The following is a 17,552-nucleotide window of genomic DNA, read 5'->3' as shown; positions in this document are numbered from 1 at the left end:
TTCTCATGTTTTCTAAGATTAGAGCTTGTAACAAATGCTTTTCCACACTGATGACATGTATATGGTTTCTCGTCAGGGAGAGTTTTCTCGTGTTTTCTAAGACAAGAGCATTCAACACAGGCTTTTCCACATAGATGACATGTATAGGATTCCCCTCCAGTGTGAGTTTTCTCGTGTTTTCTAAGATCAGAGCTTGTAACAAAGGCTTTCCCACACTGATGACACGTACATGGTTTCTCACCAGGCTGAGTTTCCTCGTGTTTTCTAAGACAAGAGCTTTGAACAAAAGATTTTCCAAACAGATAACCTGTATATGATTCCCCTGCAGTGTGAGTTTTCTCGTGTTTTCCAAGATCAGAGCTTGTAACAAAGGCTTTTCCACACTGATGACATTTATATGGTTTCTCTCCAGTGTGAGTTTTCTCGTGTTTTCTAAGACAAGAACTTTGAACAAAGGATTTTCCACATAGATGACATTTATATGGTTTCTCTCCAGTATGAGTTCTCTCATGTTTTCTAAGACAAGAGCTTTGAACAAAAGCTTTTCCACATAGATGACATTTATATGGTTTCTCTCCACTGTGAGTTCTCTCATGTTCTCGAAGATTAGACCTTGTAACAAAGCCTTTTCCACATAGAGGACATGTATATGGTTTCTCGCCAGTGTGAATTCTCTGATGTTGTTTAAGGGAACTACGAACAAAGGCTTTCCCACATAGATGACATTCATAAGGCTTCTCTCCAGTATGAATTCGCTTATGTCTAGTTAAAGATGAAAAATACCTGAAGCGCCTCCCACACTGATTACAAGCAAATGGATTCTCTCCTGTGTGACTTATTTTGTGGGTATGAAGGTTGGCGTTTCGGGTGAAGTGTTTTCCACATTCATTGCATCTATAGAGTTTCTGTCTAGTGTGAGTTAAGACATGTTGTGTCAATGTGTAGGTGTGAATGAAAACTTCATACCCACTATATACAGAGAGGTCTTCTCCTGCATGACGTTTCTGCTGTTGGGAAAGAGATGAGAGACTGTTATAGGACTTCTCCCAAACATGAATACACCCAGTTCTCTACCTACGAATTCCAGGCTGGCCATTCAGTGGTAATCTCCAACTAAAACCTTCCCCAGATCACTTACATGCACACGGGGTGTTCATCACTGACATGCACAAACATTTTTACCCTTGGTAGCATCTTTATTGGAGGGCTGAGTGTTTTTGAAGATATCATTATGTGTCATGCCAATAAACCATGGTTATGCAATTATCCATTTCTCAGAACAATTATAGCTTAAATCCAGGCTAATTTCTTCCCCAGATTTAAACTGTCAATCACATTCTGTGAGAAGGTACTTATACTAATTGTTATGTGATTCTACAACTGATGACTTAGGCTCCACCCAGGTCTTTGAACATGAATAGGCAAGGTTCCTCCTCATGACACTTACTATTGTCCAGCAGTTAGGTGGGTCCTTCAGGTAGATATCTTGCATAGATATTATTTCTTGCTTGTTATGGCTTTTTTTCATGCCTAAAATAATCGAGGAAAAAAAGAAATAAACCTGAGAAACACCTTGAGTAGACTAGGGGAATTAAAGTGTTGACAAGCTCACAAGACCAGGTAAGCACACATGACCAAATAATGTGAAATTGAGGAAAATACTGGTGAATAGACATACATTTTAGAACAATATCAGTTAGAACAAAACTCAATGTTTAAGTGAAAGAAAAATAAAATAATGATGGGCTGTTGCAGAGAATATCAGAGTGGAAATCCTAAAAGAAGGACACTAGAAATCATGACACAGAACACAATGTGAAATTTCACCTCCAACGAGGACAGGAACATTGCTTGCCTGAGGTGAAATGTTAAGTACAGGTATATAAAGAGAAACTGATGTGGGAGAAATAATAACACAATCTGAGGAATGCTGTCTCACTGGCCACTCACAGTTTCTGAAGCTGTCGTTCACTCAAGGAAATCCACACTGACATCAATAAGACCCTGCTTACTCACTAGCCTTCTCACACTGAGCGCATGTCTGCAGCTCACCTGGACTCCAGCCTTGGGGAGGTCCTCTTTCTTCCCTCCACAGCTCCCCTCTTTGCTCCCACGGGGAGATCACATCTGATCTGAAGAAATGACACCCTATATCAATGGAGAATGGTGTGTGAATTTGCAGTTCCGTGTCGAGAACAGCACCTGATATTCTACTGTACAGGCAGCTGAGGAAGAACATGAGTGTGGAAGAACAGCCCAGAGAATAACACCTTGAACACTAAAAACATTGATAAAGGCTCTCAGCCTGACACTGCACCCAAAGACAGTATGATCTCTGGTTGCTGATGCTCCTGCCCAAGCTGAGAGAGAGCAGAAGGCTTAGTGTTTGCATCCAGAAGGAATTAAATGTTCTCACAAGGGGATTACTATTTTCAAAGGGATACAATACACATAAGCTCCACCAGAATATTCTGTGGAGTTTTATGTGGAAAGTGATACAAGATGTTATATTTTCTACCGTGCTCACCATTCCCACACTGCTTAGGACAGAAAAATATTTAGGATGTTTATGTATTCATTCAAAAAATATGCACTGTATTCCCAGCATTGTTCTGGGTCTTGGAGAAAGTGCAGTAGATACACACTCGTGGCCAAGAAGTCTGTATTCAAATTATCATGTAACACACATGATGAAAGTAAAGAAAGTTACAAATTCCATCTAGTATTCAGAAATGCTACAAAGGTATATGAATTAGGGCAGACAGCTATATTAGAATATGTGGAAGCTCTCCTGGATACAAGGTTAATAAACAAAAGGATGGATGGATGGAAGAATGAATAGATGGCGACAGACTCACCCACAGAGACCAGATGACTAATGTTCTCCAGCATCACATCTCTGTACAGCGTTCTCTGGGATGTGTCCATCAGGGCCCACTCTTCCTGGGTAAAGTCTACAGCTATATCTTTGAGGGTCACAGATTCCTAAAATATCAGATATTGTTTCAGTAGGGCCAGGCTGAACAATCCCTAGGGGACAGCTGTCAACATGATAGTGATAGCAGAGTGAGGAACTGTATGTATAGAAACCTCATTCCATTTGTGATTCATATCAAATATTCTCCCATGCTGATCTGCTTTTTGCCTTTCAGACACATTAAAAAAACACACAATTACTTCATCATAAAGGAATCTCAATAGGAAATAACCTGGCAACATTCTAATAAGCTGGCAATTTTGACTTTCTGGGTGGTAATTATAACCTAGGTTAAATAGTACTATTGAGAAGTGCCTGGCTGGCTCAGTTGGAAGAGCATGTGACTCTTGGCCTCACGGTCATGAGTTTAAGCCCCATGCTTGCTGTAGAAATTACTTAAAAAAGAAAAAATATATATATATATACACATATATATGAATCGTGGTACTGAGAGTTCCAATGAGCTAATGTGCAGATGCGTCTTTTACAGCAAACACTTCATTCATACAAGTGTAGGTATATTACCATTAAAGGTAGACACCTATGAAGCAATGCCCAGCATTCTGCAGGATGAACAACTCTCATGCAGAATTTGGGGTCAACAAGTCGCACCTCTCATCTTAAAAACTCACTTGTTCTTTATAAGGTATCAGGGCAGACAGGTCCTGCGGTCCGGTTAGGGGCTCCTGAGATGGCTCGTCCGAAGGATGGCCCCACAGTGATCTCTCCTGCAGTGAGCTCTCCATTCTTAACAACAATGATGACTGCATCAATCCTCCGTATGGTAATCCTGTTTTTTCTGTTGAAAGGCAATAGAATCCTCTCGATTACTTGTAGCCTCTCTAATCCTTCTAAAATTGCAACAGGATTCTAAATTTGACTCTAGTTTTATCACATTCTGCCAAATACAGAGTTAATTTTTTGAAAAATACTCCCTAGGCACTGTTTTCAGATTTCCAATTTTAAAAAGTTTAATTATAACGGGGAAAATGGGTGAAAAGGGATAAGGGTAGTAAAGAGGATTTAGTCATCTTTGGAAGTTTCCAGATTAGTCAAGTGTATGTTACCAAACCTTTAGTAAGCTTAAAACTGAGGGGAAAAGAAATGATGGCTGATTTCCTCTCTCATACAAATGTTTCTTGTACTCTCTGGAAAACTGCAGAGCTGACCTGCTCAAAGGCCCGCCTCCTCAGTGGAATGTAAACTGCTGGTCCTGCTCATCTCTAGCACCTGTCACCACGTGCCGAGGTCACTGCAGCCACTACCATGGCCCACGGGTAAATCACCCCCCAACCAAGCCCATACACTGCATGAGGAAGGAAAACTCTGCGTATTTCTTTTCTTCAAGGACATCCTTAAGGAGCATGAGATGCAGTGGTGTAAATGCTGGAAAGGAGACTTCTTCCTGATCCATCCCTGACCAACAAAAAGTATCTGCGCGTCCTGGCAACAATGAACTAGAACCCAGACCCTTGAAAGCTGCCTGGATGCACTTCGAAGACCTGGGCCAAGAGAAGCCTTCCCAGCCACAGGCAACAGAGGCATCATTCAGGAGAAGGATCGCGTATCCACCCACCTGCAGGTGCATCATCAAGGGTTCGGCCACCACGTCTCTTCCTCCGGATTTCCACTCACAGAGAGTGCAAACCATATGCAGGAAAAGCTGGGCAAGGAGAGAGAAGCCAAGAGACTCCAGTCTTACCCACAATTCCCAGACCCCTTGGTCATGAATCCCTGATGCGCCTGCATGCAACCCCCCAGCTCCCCCTACAAGAACACGCCACATGCCCCGAGACAATTGCGGGAGCTCTCACTTCTGCTTGGGTCAGAGTGACAAGGCTTTGGCTACTGCTGCTCGTCAATAAGATAGGAATATTCTTTTTTATTTTCAGACGAGGCAATGAAAATCATTATTTCTAAGTTAACTGCCAACTTTTCATAGGGATATTTAATTCCCTCCCTGAACCCCAAACCTAAAAGTGCCTGACTTAGAAAACGTACAATGCAGAGGTTTTGTTTTATGAGGGAATATATTTGTTCAATCTGACATTTTAGTAAAGTTGTCACTGGAATATTGTCGTATATCAGTCATCACCACAAATGAGACCCCAGCATTTCATAAATCGTATATTTAAACATATTGGTAAAGTCTGAATTCTTACCAAAATTTTGTTTGTACTTAAACGTATTTCACGGAAAAATGATATTGTATCACAAACAAAAGTAGACAAAACTCACCTCCTTACACCCGGAGTCCAAAAAATAAGGAAGACAAATTCAAAGTTTAACAATAGGACTCTCTGCTTGGAAACTTAAGAACATTCACTTAACTAATCCTCAGAATAGATCCTGCTGTTTTCAGTACAGTCACTGTTATGGACCGGATGGCAGTGTCCCCTCCAGCCTCACCCAAGTCCGTATGTCAAAGCCCTAACTCCCCATGTGATGGTACCTGGAGGTGGGGCGTTCTGAGAGGTAATTAGGTTTAGATGAGGTCTTGAGAGGAGGTCCCCGATGAAGGGACTGGAGTAATTCTTAGAGGAACACACCACAGCTCTCTCTCTCTCTCTCTACCAAGTTAGGACCCAGTGAGAAGGCAGGCACAGCAAGGATACTGAATCTGCTGACACCTTGGTCTTGGGAGTTCCCAGGCTCCAGAACTGTGAAAAACAAATGGTGGTTGTTTAAGCCACCAATGTGTGGTATTTTATTATTGCAGCCCAGAATGACATGGACACGTGACACAGTTTCAGGAAACTTTAGCAAGATGAGGAAAGTACATGGCTAAGGAATGATACAGCTAGGATTTCAGTTGTGTTCTGTTTCCCAAACTCAGATTTCTAAACATGGTCCTCTTAAGAGGTATAGCCCCCTGCCAGGTCTTACCAGGAATGCCCTGTCAGATGAAGAACCGGAGATCCCTCCAGCAATCAGAGCCTCTCTCTTTCCAGCTCATCCACTGACACCACTTAAAGTCTATCAGCCCCTAATTCCATCCCTTTTACTGCCCACCTCAATCCCCATGCACTCTTTTCTGCATGCATGCAGGACCAAAAAAAAAAAAAAAAAAAAAAAAAAGCAACTTTATTCCAACTGCATACACGGGACCTATCCCAATGCCTGGTTACATGGCTCGTGCTCAATAACATCTGAGACAAAAAAGCCTGTTTTGTTAGTTCTGCCTTCTTACCTCCCTTATACGTCCATTTCTTCCACCCACTTACCGACCAACACCCTGTGACAGACAACAGTCATGGATTGCTCAAAATCTAAAAATTCGTATAAATAGTTTTCTTCACCCCAACAACTAATGTTCTGACATTGCCTGGGTGTCCAAGGATTCAGTTCATTCTGACACCATCTTCCTGGAGTCAGCATCAGATTCCGCAAGTTCAAAGTCTTAGCCCCATGAGACTTCCTCTACTTCAGATGCCAACCATAAATGTAGTGCCCAGACCGCCCACATTTTCTGCCGAGAGCATTGTGGATTCAAGGGTTCCCACAATCCCTCAAATTAGGCTTGGCAATTTTCTAGAATGACTCCTAGAATTTAGGAAAACACTTTACTCAGTTTTACTGGTTTATTACAAGGATGAACAGTCAGATGAAGAGGTACACGGGTGAGGTCCAGAAGGGTCCCCAGGGCAGGATCCATCAGTCCCCATGGAGGTGGGCAGGATTACCCTCCAGCAGATGGAAGCTCTCACCAGCCTGCAGGTTGGTCTCCAGTGTTCAAGAGTGTTTCTAGAGCTCAACCTCCAGCAACCACTCCCCTCTCCAGAGGCTGCTGGGTGGGGCTAATATCACTTACAAGCACAGATTTCATTCCTAACACTCTCCAGCTTTAACTTCTTCCCTGCTTTCTCACTGGCCTTACAAGTAGGACCTTTAGACCTGCCATCATCTTCAGAAATCCACTAGCCTGCCTCCCCGTCCAGTCCACCCAACTCACCTGACTGTAGTTTGCTCTCAGCCCCTGGGACACAAATGGTTTGGCTTCTCTCAGCAATTTTACACGAGTTCTGTTACCAGGGGAGGGGGGAAAGTCTCTAATAGTGCTCCTGCCTACCTCCATGGGGAGTCCTAAGGCTTTGCTCAAATAAGTTTTTAGGAAACTGACTAAAACATCTGTATTTTCTACTACAAGTTTTCCTAAAAGATATATCCTTTGAGATTCTGTACACAAAGTTTTCTTGTTTTTTAAAAATTTCTTTAAATGATCTCTTCTAAATGAGCCTTTAAACAACGCAGGATCTGACCACGTATCCTTTTTACTCTCTAATAGAGCTCCACTCTCTGTGTGGCACAAGCCTGGTCCACAGTCTCCTACCACAGACACTCCTTTCTGATGAGCAGAAGCCCTCATTGCCTCAAGGATGGTGCAGTGTGACGAGGCTGGCAAGACAGGAACGTGTCCGAGAACCAGGGAAACGAGAACCTGATTACCTTAAATTCCCGCTGTAAAAATTATGCTCCCTTTTGAGAGTTACTATAGGTTCACTTTTATATTTGATACAAACACATTAAGAAGAAAAAAAGGACAAACTGTTCTTTTGGGAACCAAATGCCTGTGCCTGAAATGAAAATACATTGCCTGATTTTCCTTCACAAGTAATTTATTCTTTTATATATGAAGACAGATCCTAAGACGTATATACTTTTTCGTATTATTCAAAAATAGTTGAAACACATCCTATGTATGGGGAAATGAACATTGAAGGTATAATTTATTCATGGAACCTATCATATTTTGTGCGTGTAGAGCATGGCAGTCGGTAGCATGTCAACTAAATCTGACTTGGAGAAGAGGAAGGGTCTGCTCTAGGATTTCATTTGCTTGCCTGGAGATGAAGAGGAGGGGGCTGCTGAAGGTGGTGGCCTGGGCCCAGAAGAATAGAGAACCTCTTCTCCTCCAGGTCTTAACTACAGGCAGGCACACTTTGTTGTATTGTGCTTTACAGATACTGCTTTTCACAAAGGTGTGTGGCAACGCCATGTTGCTCGGTGCCATTTTTCCAAGGGCAATTGCTCACATTATCTCTGTGTCACAGTTTGGGAATTCTCACAATATTTAAAACATTTTCATTATCATATTTGTTACTGTGGTCTGTGCTCAGTGATCTTTGATGTTACTATTGCAATTGTTTTGGGGTGCCACGAGCTGTGCCCATAGGTGTGGGCTACCTTAATCAGTAAGTGTTGTGTGTATTCTGACTGCTCCACCTACCAGCTGTCCCCCTCCTCCTCTCCTGGGGCCTCTTTTCCATGAGACAGCCCTACACCGGCCTCCTAAGTGTTCAAGGTCTGTCACGTTAAATCAAGAGCTAGAAATGAATGAGCTTCGTGAGAAAGGCACGCTGAAAGCAGAGACAGGCTGAAAGCTAGGTGTCTTGTGCCAAAAAGTCAGCCAAGCTGTGAATGAAAAGGAAGAGTCCTTGAAGGAAATTAAAAGTGCAACTCCAGTGAACACATGGGTGATAAGAATGTGAAGTGAGGGGAGCCTGGGTGGCTCAGTCGGTTAAGCGTCCGACTTCGGCTCAGGTCACGATCTCACGGTTCATGGGATCTGGCCCCGTGTCGGGGTCTGTGCTGACAGCTCAGAGTCTGGAGCCTGCTTAGGATTTTGTGTGTGTGTCTCTCTCTCTGCCCCTCCTCTGCTCGTGCTCTGTCTCTATCTCAAAAATAAATACACATTAAAAAAAAGACAGTGAACTGAAACAGACCTATTGTAGATATGGAGAAGGTTTGTGTGGTCTGTATAGAAGGTCACCATTCCCTGCAGCCAAAGCCTCATCCAGAGCAAGGCCCTGACTCTCTTCAATTAATTCTCTGAAGGATGAGGGAGGTGAAGAAACTTCAGAAAAACATCTGATGCGAGCAGAGGATGGTTGGTGGGAAGTAAGGAAAGAAGTCGCCTCCATAACGTAAAACTGCAAGGTGAGGCAGCGAGTGTTGATACAGAAGCTGCAGCCAGTTATCCAGAGGATCTGGCTGAGACAATTCATGCTGGTGACTGCACCGACCAACAGCTTTTAAGTTGGAAAATCTACTGGAAGCCTTCTGTTAGAAGATGCCATCCAGGACTTTCATAGCCAGAGAGAAGTCAGCGGCTGGTTTCAAAGCTGCAAAGGACAGACTGACTCTCTTGTTAGGAGCTAATGCGGCTGGTGACTAAGTTGAAGCCAACACCCATGTACCATCCTGAAAATCCTGGGGCCCTTAAGAATTATACTAAATCTACCCTGGCTGAACTCCATCAACAGACAACAAAGGCTGGATGATAGCACATCTCTTTACAACGTAGTTTGCTGAGTATTTAAGCCCACTGTTGAGACCTACTGCTCAGAAAAAAAATCCTTTTCAAAATATCACTGCTCATTGACAATGCATTTGGTCACCCAAGAGTTCTGATGGAAATGGACAATAAGATTACTGTAGTTTTCATGCCTGCTAACACATCCATTCTGCAGAATGGCAGGGGCAGTGGGGTCAGACATATGGATTCAAGACCCAGAATGTTGATAAATTATACAGGAATAAAAACTTACAAAGATTTCTATAAGAAAATAAATCCAAAAACAGATAGAAGATTTTCCCCTCTTTAACTTGTAGGCACAGTTCTTTTTTTTTTTTTTTTTGTTAATGTGTATTTATTTGTGAAAGAGAGAGAAAGAGAGAGGGGGGGCAGGGAGAGAGGGAGACACAGAATTGGAAGAAGCTCCAGGCTCTGAGCGGTCAGCACACAGCCCAACATGGGGTTTGAACTCACAGACTGTGAGATCATGACCTGAGCTGAAGTCAGACACTTAACTGGCTTAGCCACCCAGGGGGCCCGAGGCACAGTTGTAAATATGGTATAGTTGAATAAATCCTGAAAATATCTGTTGTTAGAAAACAAAAGTTGTTTTAAAAACATGTTCAGAGAATGTGGTTCTGAGAAAGTAGAGAAATGATAGTGGCAATCATTCATGAGGAGATCAGAGGAAGAGTCATACAGAGAAAAACAGACAAGTGCAAATGCCCTGAGGTGGGACAAGCCAAACAGGACTGTAATTAGCAAGTGGATGTTGGCACTGGGATAGAGAGTCACAGTAACCCCCCTTGGGTGACAGGTAAAAGGTAAGTTTTAATATTATCATTTGTTTTGTGCTGTATTCATCACTGGCAAAAAGTATTAGAATCAGTTTGTGTAATTTTTAGGAAACAAAAGACAATATGGAAGCTTGTTTTGAAAGGAAAATGGATAGAAGCATTAATATACAATTACTGAGACAGAGCTCCTTATATGCCTGGTTGGCATTTATCCCAATACAATGATACCTGAGGCAGAGTGGAGAAGGCAGGCACGGATCTTAAAGTTAAAAGACTGACATACTTAAATTGGGTCTGATAGTTGGCTTCCTAGTGCTGGTTCCTTCTATCCCTTTTATTATTATTATTATTATTATTATTAATAATATTACTATTTAATGATTTGTTTATTTTGAGAGAGAGAGAGTGGGACCAGGGTAAGGGCAGAGACACAGAATCCAAAGCAGGCTTCAGGGTCCAAGCTGTCAGCACAGAGCCCAACATGGGGCTCATACTCACAAACCATGAGATCTTGACCTGAGCCAAAGTGGCATGCTCAATTGACTGAGCCACCCAGGAGCCGGTGGTTCCTTCTGCCCTTTTAAATTTTTTTTTTTAACGTTTATTTATTTTTGAGACAGAGAGAGACAGAGCGTGAACAGGGGAGGGGCAGAGAGAGAGGGAGACAGAGAATCCGAAACAGGCTCCAGGCTCTGAGCTGTCAGCACACAGCCGGACGCGGGGCTCGAACTCACAGACCGCGAGATCATGACCTGAGCCGAAGTCGGACACTTAACCGACCGAGCCACCCAGGCTCCCCCCTTCTGCCCTTTAACTTAGCAGTGCAAGATAATTAGTGTTTATCAGACAGAACATGAGCAGCGTTCAACCTGGAAAACAAAAAGAGAATATCAAATCCCTAGGCTCTGCCCTGTTGATATATAATTCGCAAAGATTTCCCAGGATATCCTAGTTCTTATGTTGCAATGTTTTATTCATCTTTGATACGTACAGGGCTTCTAATGGAAAAGGCAAGCTTCCTTGATGGAAGCTCAATGTGACTGAGAGACAGCTGCTATGTCCCGGTGTCAGGAAGAGGCAGAGTGGCTCAAGGTTTCAATACAGGAGTGGTGGGTCATTTGAAGTTCTGACATCCTGATTTTTGTCTCAGTTATGCAGTCGAGTGTTAACATTCAGTCACAGGACAATGGTCATTCAGGTGAGAGAGGAGATGCTATCTTCAACCTATCAGGTTCAGTCATCCTTTTGAGTCTTTACAGATCACCAATGTGATTTGTCATGTGTTGAGTCAGCTGACATCACTCATCATTGTTCTCCATGCCATTAAAGCATCAATAATCAATATTAATCAATAATATTGATCAATAATCAATAAAGCTCCAGGCCTGACCAGCTACTACATTTCAGCAAACGCTACCAGTGGTTTGTGTGTGTATGCTCTGTAGCCATGTGTTCAGAGCTCTTTCTTCAGAGAGTTTTGATAACATGCAGATTCACAACTGAAAAAGCCAATGCACAAGTCAAAATTCACATAGTTATGTGAAATAATTTTTTAAAAAGGTTGTAACATTTATTTATTTTTGAGAGACAGAGTGTGAGTGGGGGAGGGGCAGAGAGAGAGGGAGACAGAATTGGAAGCAGGCTCCAGGCTCTGAGCTGTCAGCAGAGCCCGATGCAGGACTTGAACTTGTGAACCACGAGATCATGACCTGATCCAAAGTCACACACTCAACCAACTGAGCTACCCAGGTGCCCCGTGAAATAATTTGTAACCTTAATGAAAAGTGGTTTAAGAATATTTCCATTATAATAAACAATACTTATTCATGTAGGGTTGAATTTTCTCCTGGAAAAAAAGGGACACAAGATAACAGAGACTCAAAGACATTGTGTATACAGTTTGCTTTACTCAAGATACCTACCTTATGGGCTCAGCTTCTCATAGGGATATGTGCTCCACATAGACCCAAGAAAACTCACTCCATCTAATGTGGGGACTCTCAAGTACATATTATGTAAACACCTAAACATTGAAGATTTGACGGAGAAGGTGGTCTGCAGGCTGGATGGGTCACAGACAGAATTGTATCACTGGACTCCTAGGTAAGCAGAGAGGGATAAAGAAAAGCAAACAGAGAGTCCAACTGTCAAGGCCACTTAGCCACCAATGGTGTAAAGTCCTGGCTGCTTAATCAGAGTCCACTTCCCAGCAGGTCTGAGTGGAGTAAGCTGAGCTCGGGGGAATGGAGATTTGGAGACTTGGAGGAGCACTGGGTCCCGTTTTTTAAGGAACTCCATAGTGGTTACTGTTCTGTTACCTAAAAGAAATATGTCTTCCAAATTCTGAATTGATTTGAGTTCAAATACTAATATTAAATCAACCTAAAAGTTTTGAGAAAGAGGGCACCTGGGTGGCTCAGTTGGTTAAGCATCTGACTTAGGGTCAGGTCATGATCTCATGTTTCCTGAGGTTAAGCCCCACGTTGGGCTCTCTGATGTCAGCATGGAGCCTGCTTTGCATCCTGTCTGTCTTTCTCTCTGTCCCTCCCCTGTGGCTCACTCTCAAAAATAAACATTAAAACAATTAAAAAAAAAGTTTTAAGAAAGCCAGAAGAGTGTCTTCTCTTGTAAATAATCCTTGAGAAGTTATGCAGCATGAGTGGCTGGAATCAGGTATTGCCAAATTCCAACCAGGATCACATTTCCAAAGGAAATATAAAAAAGAGATGTTAACGCTTTCATGTTAAACTTTCATGTTAAAGTTTATGGAGTGTACATTGGGGCATGTGGAGGGCTCAGTGGTTTGAGCATCCAAGTCCTGATTTCTTGGCTCAGATCATGATCTCACAGTTCATGATGAGTTCGAGACCCACATTGGGTTCTGTGCTGACATAGCAGAGCCTGCGTGGGATTCTGTTTCCCTCTCTCTGCTCATGCGTTCTCTCAAAATAAATAAATAAAAACTTTAAAAAGGTATAAATGAAGATACTGAAATTTGAAGATCTAATTTCCTTACTGATTTTTAATGCTTATGGTGTGAAACCTAGTAATAGGAAACCTCCCTAAAATGGAGTGGGCAGATGTGGCAGGGAAAACTTTCACACTCTAGAACACACAGTCAATTGCAGACCCAACAGGAAGAGGGACTGGACCCTTCAGGGACTTGGCCTTGCACGTGGATACTACTCAACAAGTCCAGCAGGAGGAAGAGACCTTTTCCTCAGCCCCCAGAACAACAGTTCAGCCAGTGAGAAGCCACCACACTTCAAACTCTGTTTACTCCAATGGACTTTTAGTTCACAGCAACCTTCCCAAATTACCCCTTTTCTCCTTAAAAAAGCAAGCCTCCCCTTGGTTCCCATGGTTCCCTACAGTTTTTCTAAAGCCTGTTTGTCCAGGATTGCAATTCTCTTTTATTCATTCCCAAATAACCCCATCAGTTGCTGCTAAAATAACAGGCAGTTCTACTTTTTTTTTTTTTTTTTTTGACAGAGGGAGAAAGAGAACGAGCGAGCATTCGCTCTCGCGCAGGGGAGGGTAGAGGGGCACAGGGAGAGAGAGAATCCAAGCAATCTCCACGCTCATCGTGGAGCCTGATCTGTGGCTAAATCCCATGACCCTAGTAGCATCAAGGCCTGAGCTGAAATCCAGGGTCCGACACTCACTGACTGAGCCACCCAGGTGCCCCGTGGCAGTTTTGTTTTTAAGGTTAACAATGGCAAACAAGAAACATCCCTCAGATATCCAATGTCCTCACATATTGAAAAATTACTTTTTCATTAGTTGAAAGCAAAATACGCTTCCTAAATGGTACCAATTATACAAGCCTCATTAATTATCCCAACGACTTAAAACATTAAAATAAAAACAGTGATTAGAATATCTATACACCTCGGGGCGCCTGGGTGGTTCAGAGGGTTGAGCATCAGACTCTTGACTTTGACTTAGGTCATCATCCCAGGGTCTGGCATCCAGAGCTGCATAGTTCGGCGCTGGATGTGCAGCCTCCTTGGGATTCTGTCCCTCCCTCTGCCCCTCCCCCGCTTGCACTCTCTAAATACAACAAAAAGAAAAGAATATCCCATACTTCTCAAAAAAAAAAAAATCTTCAGATAATTCTGGAAGTCGCCCAAGAAAACGTGAAGCTGCAGTACAACGACGACTTAACGACCTAAGGCGATTCTCGGTGACAACCACGCTTCTCCCCAAGTCCCGTACACTCAGCCTCCCGTTGAGCACCCTCTGCTCTGGGCCACGTCCAGCCTATCCCGCCGGATCTCCGCCACTAGCATAGACCCTGCCTGCCCTGCTCGGTCCATTATCCCGCACCAAGTGAGGCCGCCGCGGCCGCCGTGGTCCCGCGAGACCCGCGCTCGCAGCCCGGTGTGTCCAGCCAACAGGGGATATGCACACACTTGTCACCCTAACGGGGACACATCGGCGCGTTCAGTGCAAGTGGCTCCAGGGCTCGGAGTCTCACCTGGAACTGCTCGAAACAGTCATGGCAGTTAGGGAAGTAACAGCCAGCTCCCTCGGACCGGAAACACCCCCAAACCGAGAGGTGCAACCAACCTACTGGCGTGTGGGATGGAAGGAGGGGCGGGTCCGGAGGGTTGGGCGGAGCGGGGGTGGGGGGTGACCCCTCCCCCAACAGCCCGGACGCTCCTCGCCTTCCAAGACCCCGCCCCAATGGGGACATGTCCAGCACTGGCCTCGCCCCTCAGATGACGTGCCTTTCCCGCTCTTCGCACACCTTCCCTAAGCCCCGCCCCATGCTGGACACGTTTTACGCCGGCCCGGCCCCTTGGCAAACGCTCCTTCCCCGCTCTTTCTCCCTAGGCCCCGCCCCACGCTGGCTACGTCCTACACCGGCCGCCCCGTTCCCCTGCGGTACCCTCTCTGCTTACCTTCCCTGCGACCCGCCCAACGCTGGCCACGTCGGTGGCCGGCGTCGCCCCGCTGCTGACGCCCCGTCCCCGCTCAACTTCACAAGGCCGCGCCCCACGCTGGACAGGTCCTAGACACGCCCCGCCCCTCCGCTGACGCCCTGGTTCCTCTAACCCTCCCTTAGGCCCCTCCTCGCTCTGCCCACCTCTTGCATTGGCTCCGCCCCTCCGCTTAGGTCCCCTTCTGGTCTCTGTTCAACCTCCTTAGTCCCCGCCTCACGCTGCTCACGTCCTCCCCGGCCCTACCCCTCGGCTTTTGTCCCGTTCCCGCTCACCCTCCTTATGCCCCGCCCCACGTTCGTCACGTCCTACAGCAGCCCCGCCCCTCAGTGGACGACTCCGTCCCTTCCCTCTGCTCACCTCCTTAGTCCCTGTCCCGCGCTAGCCACGCCCCAAGATGGCCCCTTCCTTTAGCTGACGCCCATTCTGGTCTTTGCCCCCGTTCTTAAATCACGCGACACGCTGGTTACTCCCTGACCGGCCCCGCCCCTCCGCTGACGTCTCCTCCTGGTCTCTGCTCACCCTCCCTAGTCCCCGCCCACGCCATGTCCTCCCTCGGACCTGGGTTCTTGCTCTTCACGTTCCCCCCACGCCCTGCTACCCCCGGGGCCGCCGCCTCCGCCCCTGGCCCTGATATTGGCCTGACCCCATTCCTCTCCCAGACCCACCTCCGAGCCATTCTCATCCTCCTGCAGTGAGGCCCTGCCGTGGCCAGGCCTTCCATTCGCGGTCACCTTGTGGGCGAGGCCCCTGGGCCCCGGGCTGGGGGAGGGGACGACCCCGTTGTGTGACACCTCGTGCTGTTCTGTCCCCAAACCTGTTCCCCCGGCCGTACCTGCCAGAGTGTGCCTACATTCCCGATATCCCACTGGAAAGTGAGCTGCTAGGACGTAGACGGCATCCGTTCCGTCGCCGAGTGCCGACTGGGCGGCGACTTGAGGGAAGAAAGACCGGGAGGGAGACGCCGGGCGACCGCGAAGGGAGAGTGAGTAAAATGAGCAGCCTAGAGGATGCCACGTGGGGGGTCCTGTGCACTGCGGGAAACGGTCCTGGTGGACGGGAGTGCCCGGGCTCGACCCAGCGGGAGCAGCGGAGGGCTGGCGGAGGGGCGGGGGTGGGGTGGGGTGGGTAGCAGGGGGCACATCCCAAATGCATTCCCTTTTAACCGTATTGTGTGAGGGTCATGCTAGAGGTCTCCGTGCTTTCCCAGCCTTCGTTACATTTTGAAAATATTGTTGGGTCCTAAGTAATTTTACACCAATTCATGTGCACTCCGTGAGGATATTGATCATTTGTTACATTAACAGAACTAGTCTAACAGCTTCCCGTCGTTCTTGTCATCTTTTGACTGAGCTGGCTGTGAGCTAAGGTTTCCAACTGTATTTTCAAGTTTCCTGTGTCCTTTTTGTACAAATGTTCAGGGATGGTACAAGTTGTTCCCGGCCCCTCCCCGCCCCCCAGGACTTATAAAATTTATTGTCGTTTTTCAGTGTGCGCATCACCTTCTCAGCGGCTTCTAGTCCTGCAGCAGCCTTTCCAGGCAGGCCTAGAAAGCTTCCCTTGAGAGTCCCATTTGGGGCAGTGGCATTTCCCGTGCTCCTGAAGTAACCTAGGAAGTTCTGGATAGGAATTCAGTAGCATAGACACCGTCTCCCACCTTTCCAGGCAGACACTAGTGGCTCTTGGGTCCTCATGGCCACTTAGAATATTTCCAGAGTCAGGCAGAGCATAGGTGAAGTTCGCGGGGGTCCACAGTAACCACAGAAAGTGGTTCCTGGCTTGACTTAGATCCTCCCCCCTTCCCCCGTGGCTCTGATGGGTCAAAATGCCCTGGCTGCTGTTTTCACTGTTCCCGTGGCCCACTGGAAAAAGAAGCTGAAATACAAGATGTAGGTTGTCTAATGGACCTGGAAAGACGGAGTAAGTGAAAGGGAGTGATGAATATCCTATTTTGGTATTCAGTTTTTGCTATGGTACCACACATACAATATCCATTTTTTCTTCAGATGTGTTTTTCATATGGTACGACTGCAGGGAGCTTGTTTCAGTATTTTTAGAATGGAAATACAAATATGAAATTTATGAGGCTTCTTTTCAAGAAGTGATATCTATGAAGTGTGTACTATGTGTGAGATATGAAAGACCAACAGGCCAACAGTCAGGACAAAGTTTTTATGTTACACATAATGTGTCATGTGTCGTGGAAACCTTATTAGATAATACTTATACCTTATTTAGCATCATTCATTAGAAACAGTTACTTAGGGGCAGCAAGAACTCACTTTCATAGAGTTCATGGTTTTTGTCATCACTAGGTCAAGTGATGCATGGAAACTATCAAACTTAATGTAAAAAAAGTACTCATGGGTTTTATTTCCTTATGATGTGGTTTCCAAATGGCACATTACATGTTTACTATAAGTTTTGTTTATATCAAGAAGGATGTTTTAGAATGATGATCATACTTATTTCTTATGTAATCCAACTCATATCCTACTGAGAGGGAAAGCCGGTAAGAGCAGATAATAAAAAAAGGG

At 45.3% G+C, this 17,552-nt stretch overlaps 1 protein-coding gene across 6 annotated transcripts in view; it reads right to left on the bottom strand.

Annotated features, from left to right (window-relative positions):
• Window positions 1-16,036, bottom strand: part of LOC125923515 (zinc finger protein 14-like) — a 17,965-nt gene extending 1,929 nt beyond the window's left edge. Inside the window, exons 1-7 of one of the 6 annotated variants that reach the window (XM_049631857.1) lie at window positions 11,992-12,448; window positions 4,554-10,938; window positions 3,610-3,776; window positions 2,859-2,985; window positions 2,053-2,148; window positions 1,448-1,530; window positions 1-1,007 (exon numbers count right to left, since the gene is read on the bottom strand). The exon at window positions 1-1,007 is cut by the window's left edge and continues 1,929 nt beyond it. In XM_049631857.1, the coding sequence (XP_049487814.1) occupies window positions 1-1,007; window positions 1,448-1,530; window positions 2,053-2,148; window positions 2,859-2,985; window positions 3,610-3,747 (1,451 nt within the window). In that variant the 5' untranslated portion in view covers window positions 3,748-3,776; window positions 4,554-10,938; window positions 11,992-12,448. The other 5 variants (XM_049631856.1, XM_049631859.1, XM_049631858.1 and 2 more) reach the window with 5 other exon arrangements.
• Between the last annotated feature and the right edge of the window lie 1,516 nt (window positions 16,037-17,552).

Source organism: Panthera uncia, chromosome B1, assembly GCF_023721935.1.
Source record: "Panthera uncia isolate 11264 chromosome B1, Puncia_PCG_1.0, whole genome shotgun sequence".
NCBI lineage: Eukaryota > Metazoa > Chordata > Mammalia > Carnivora > Felidae > Panthera > Panthera uncia.
This window is presented reverse-complemented; position numbering and strand designations above follow the sequence as displayed.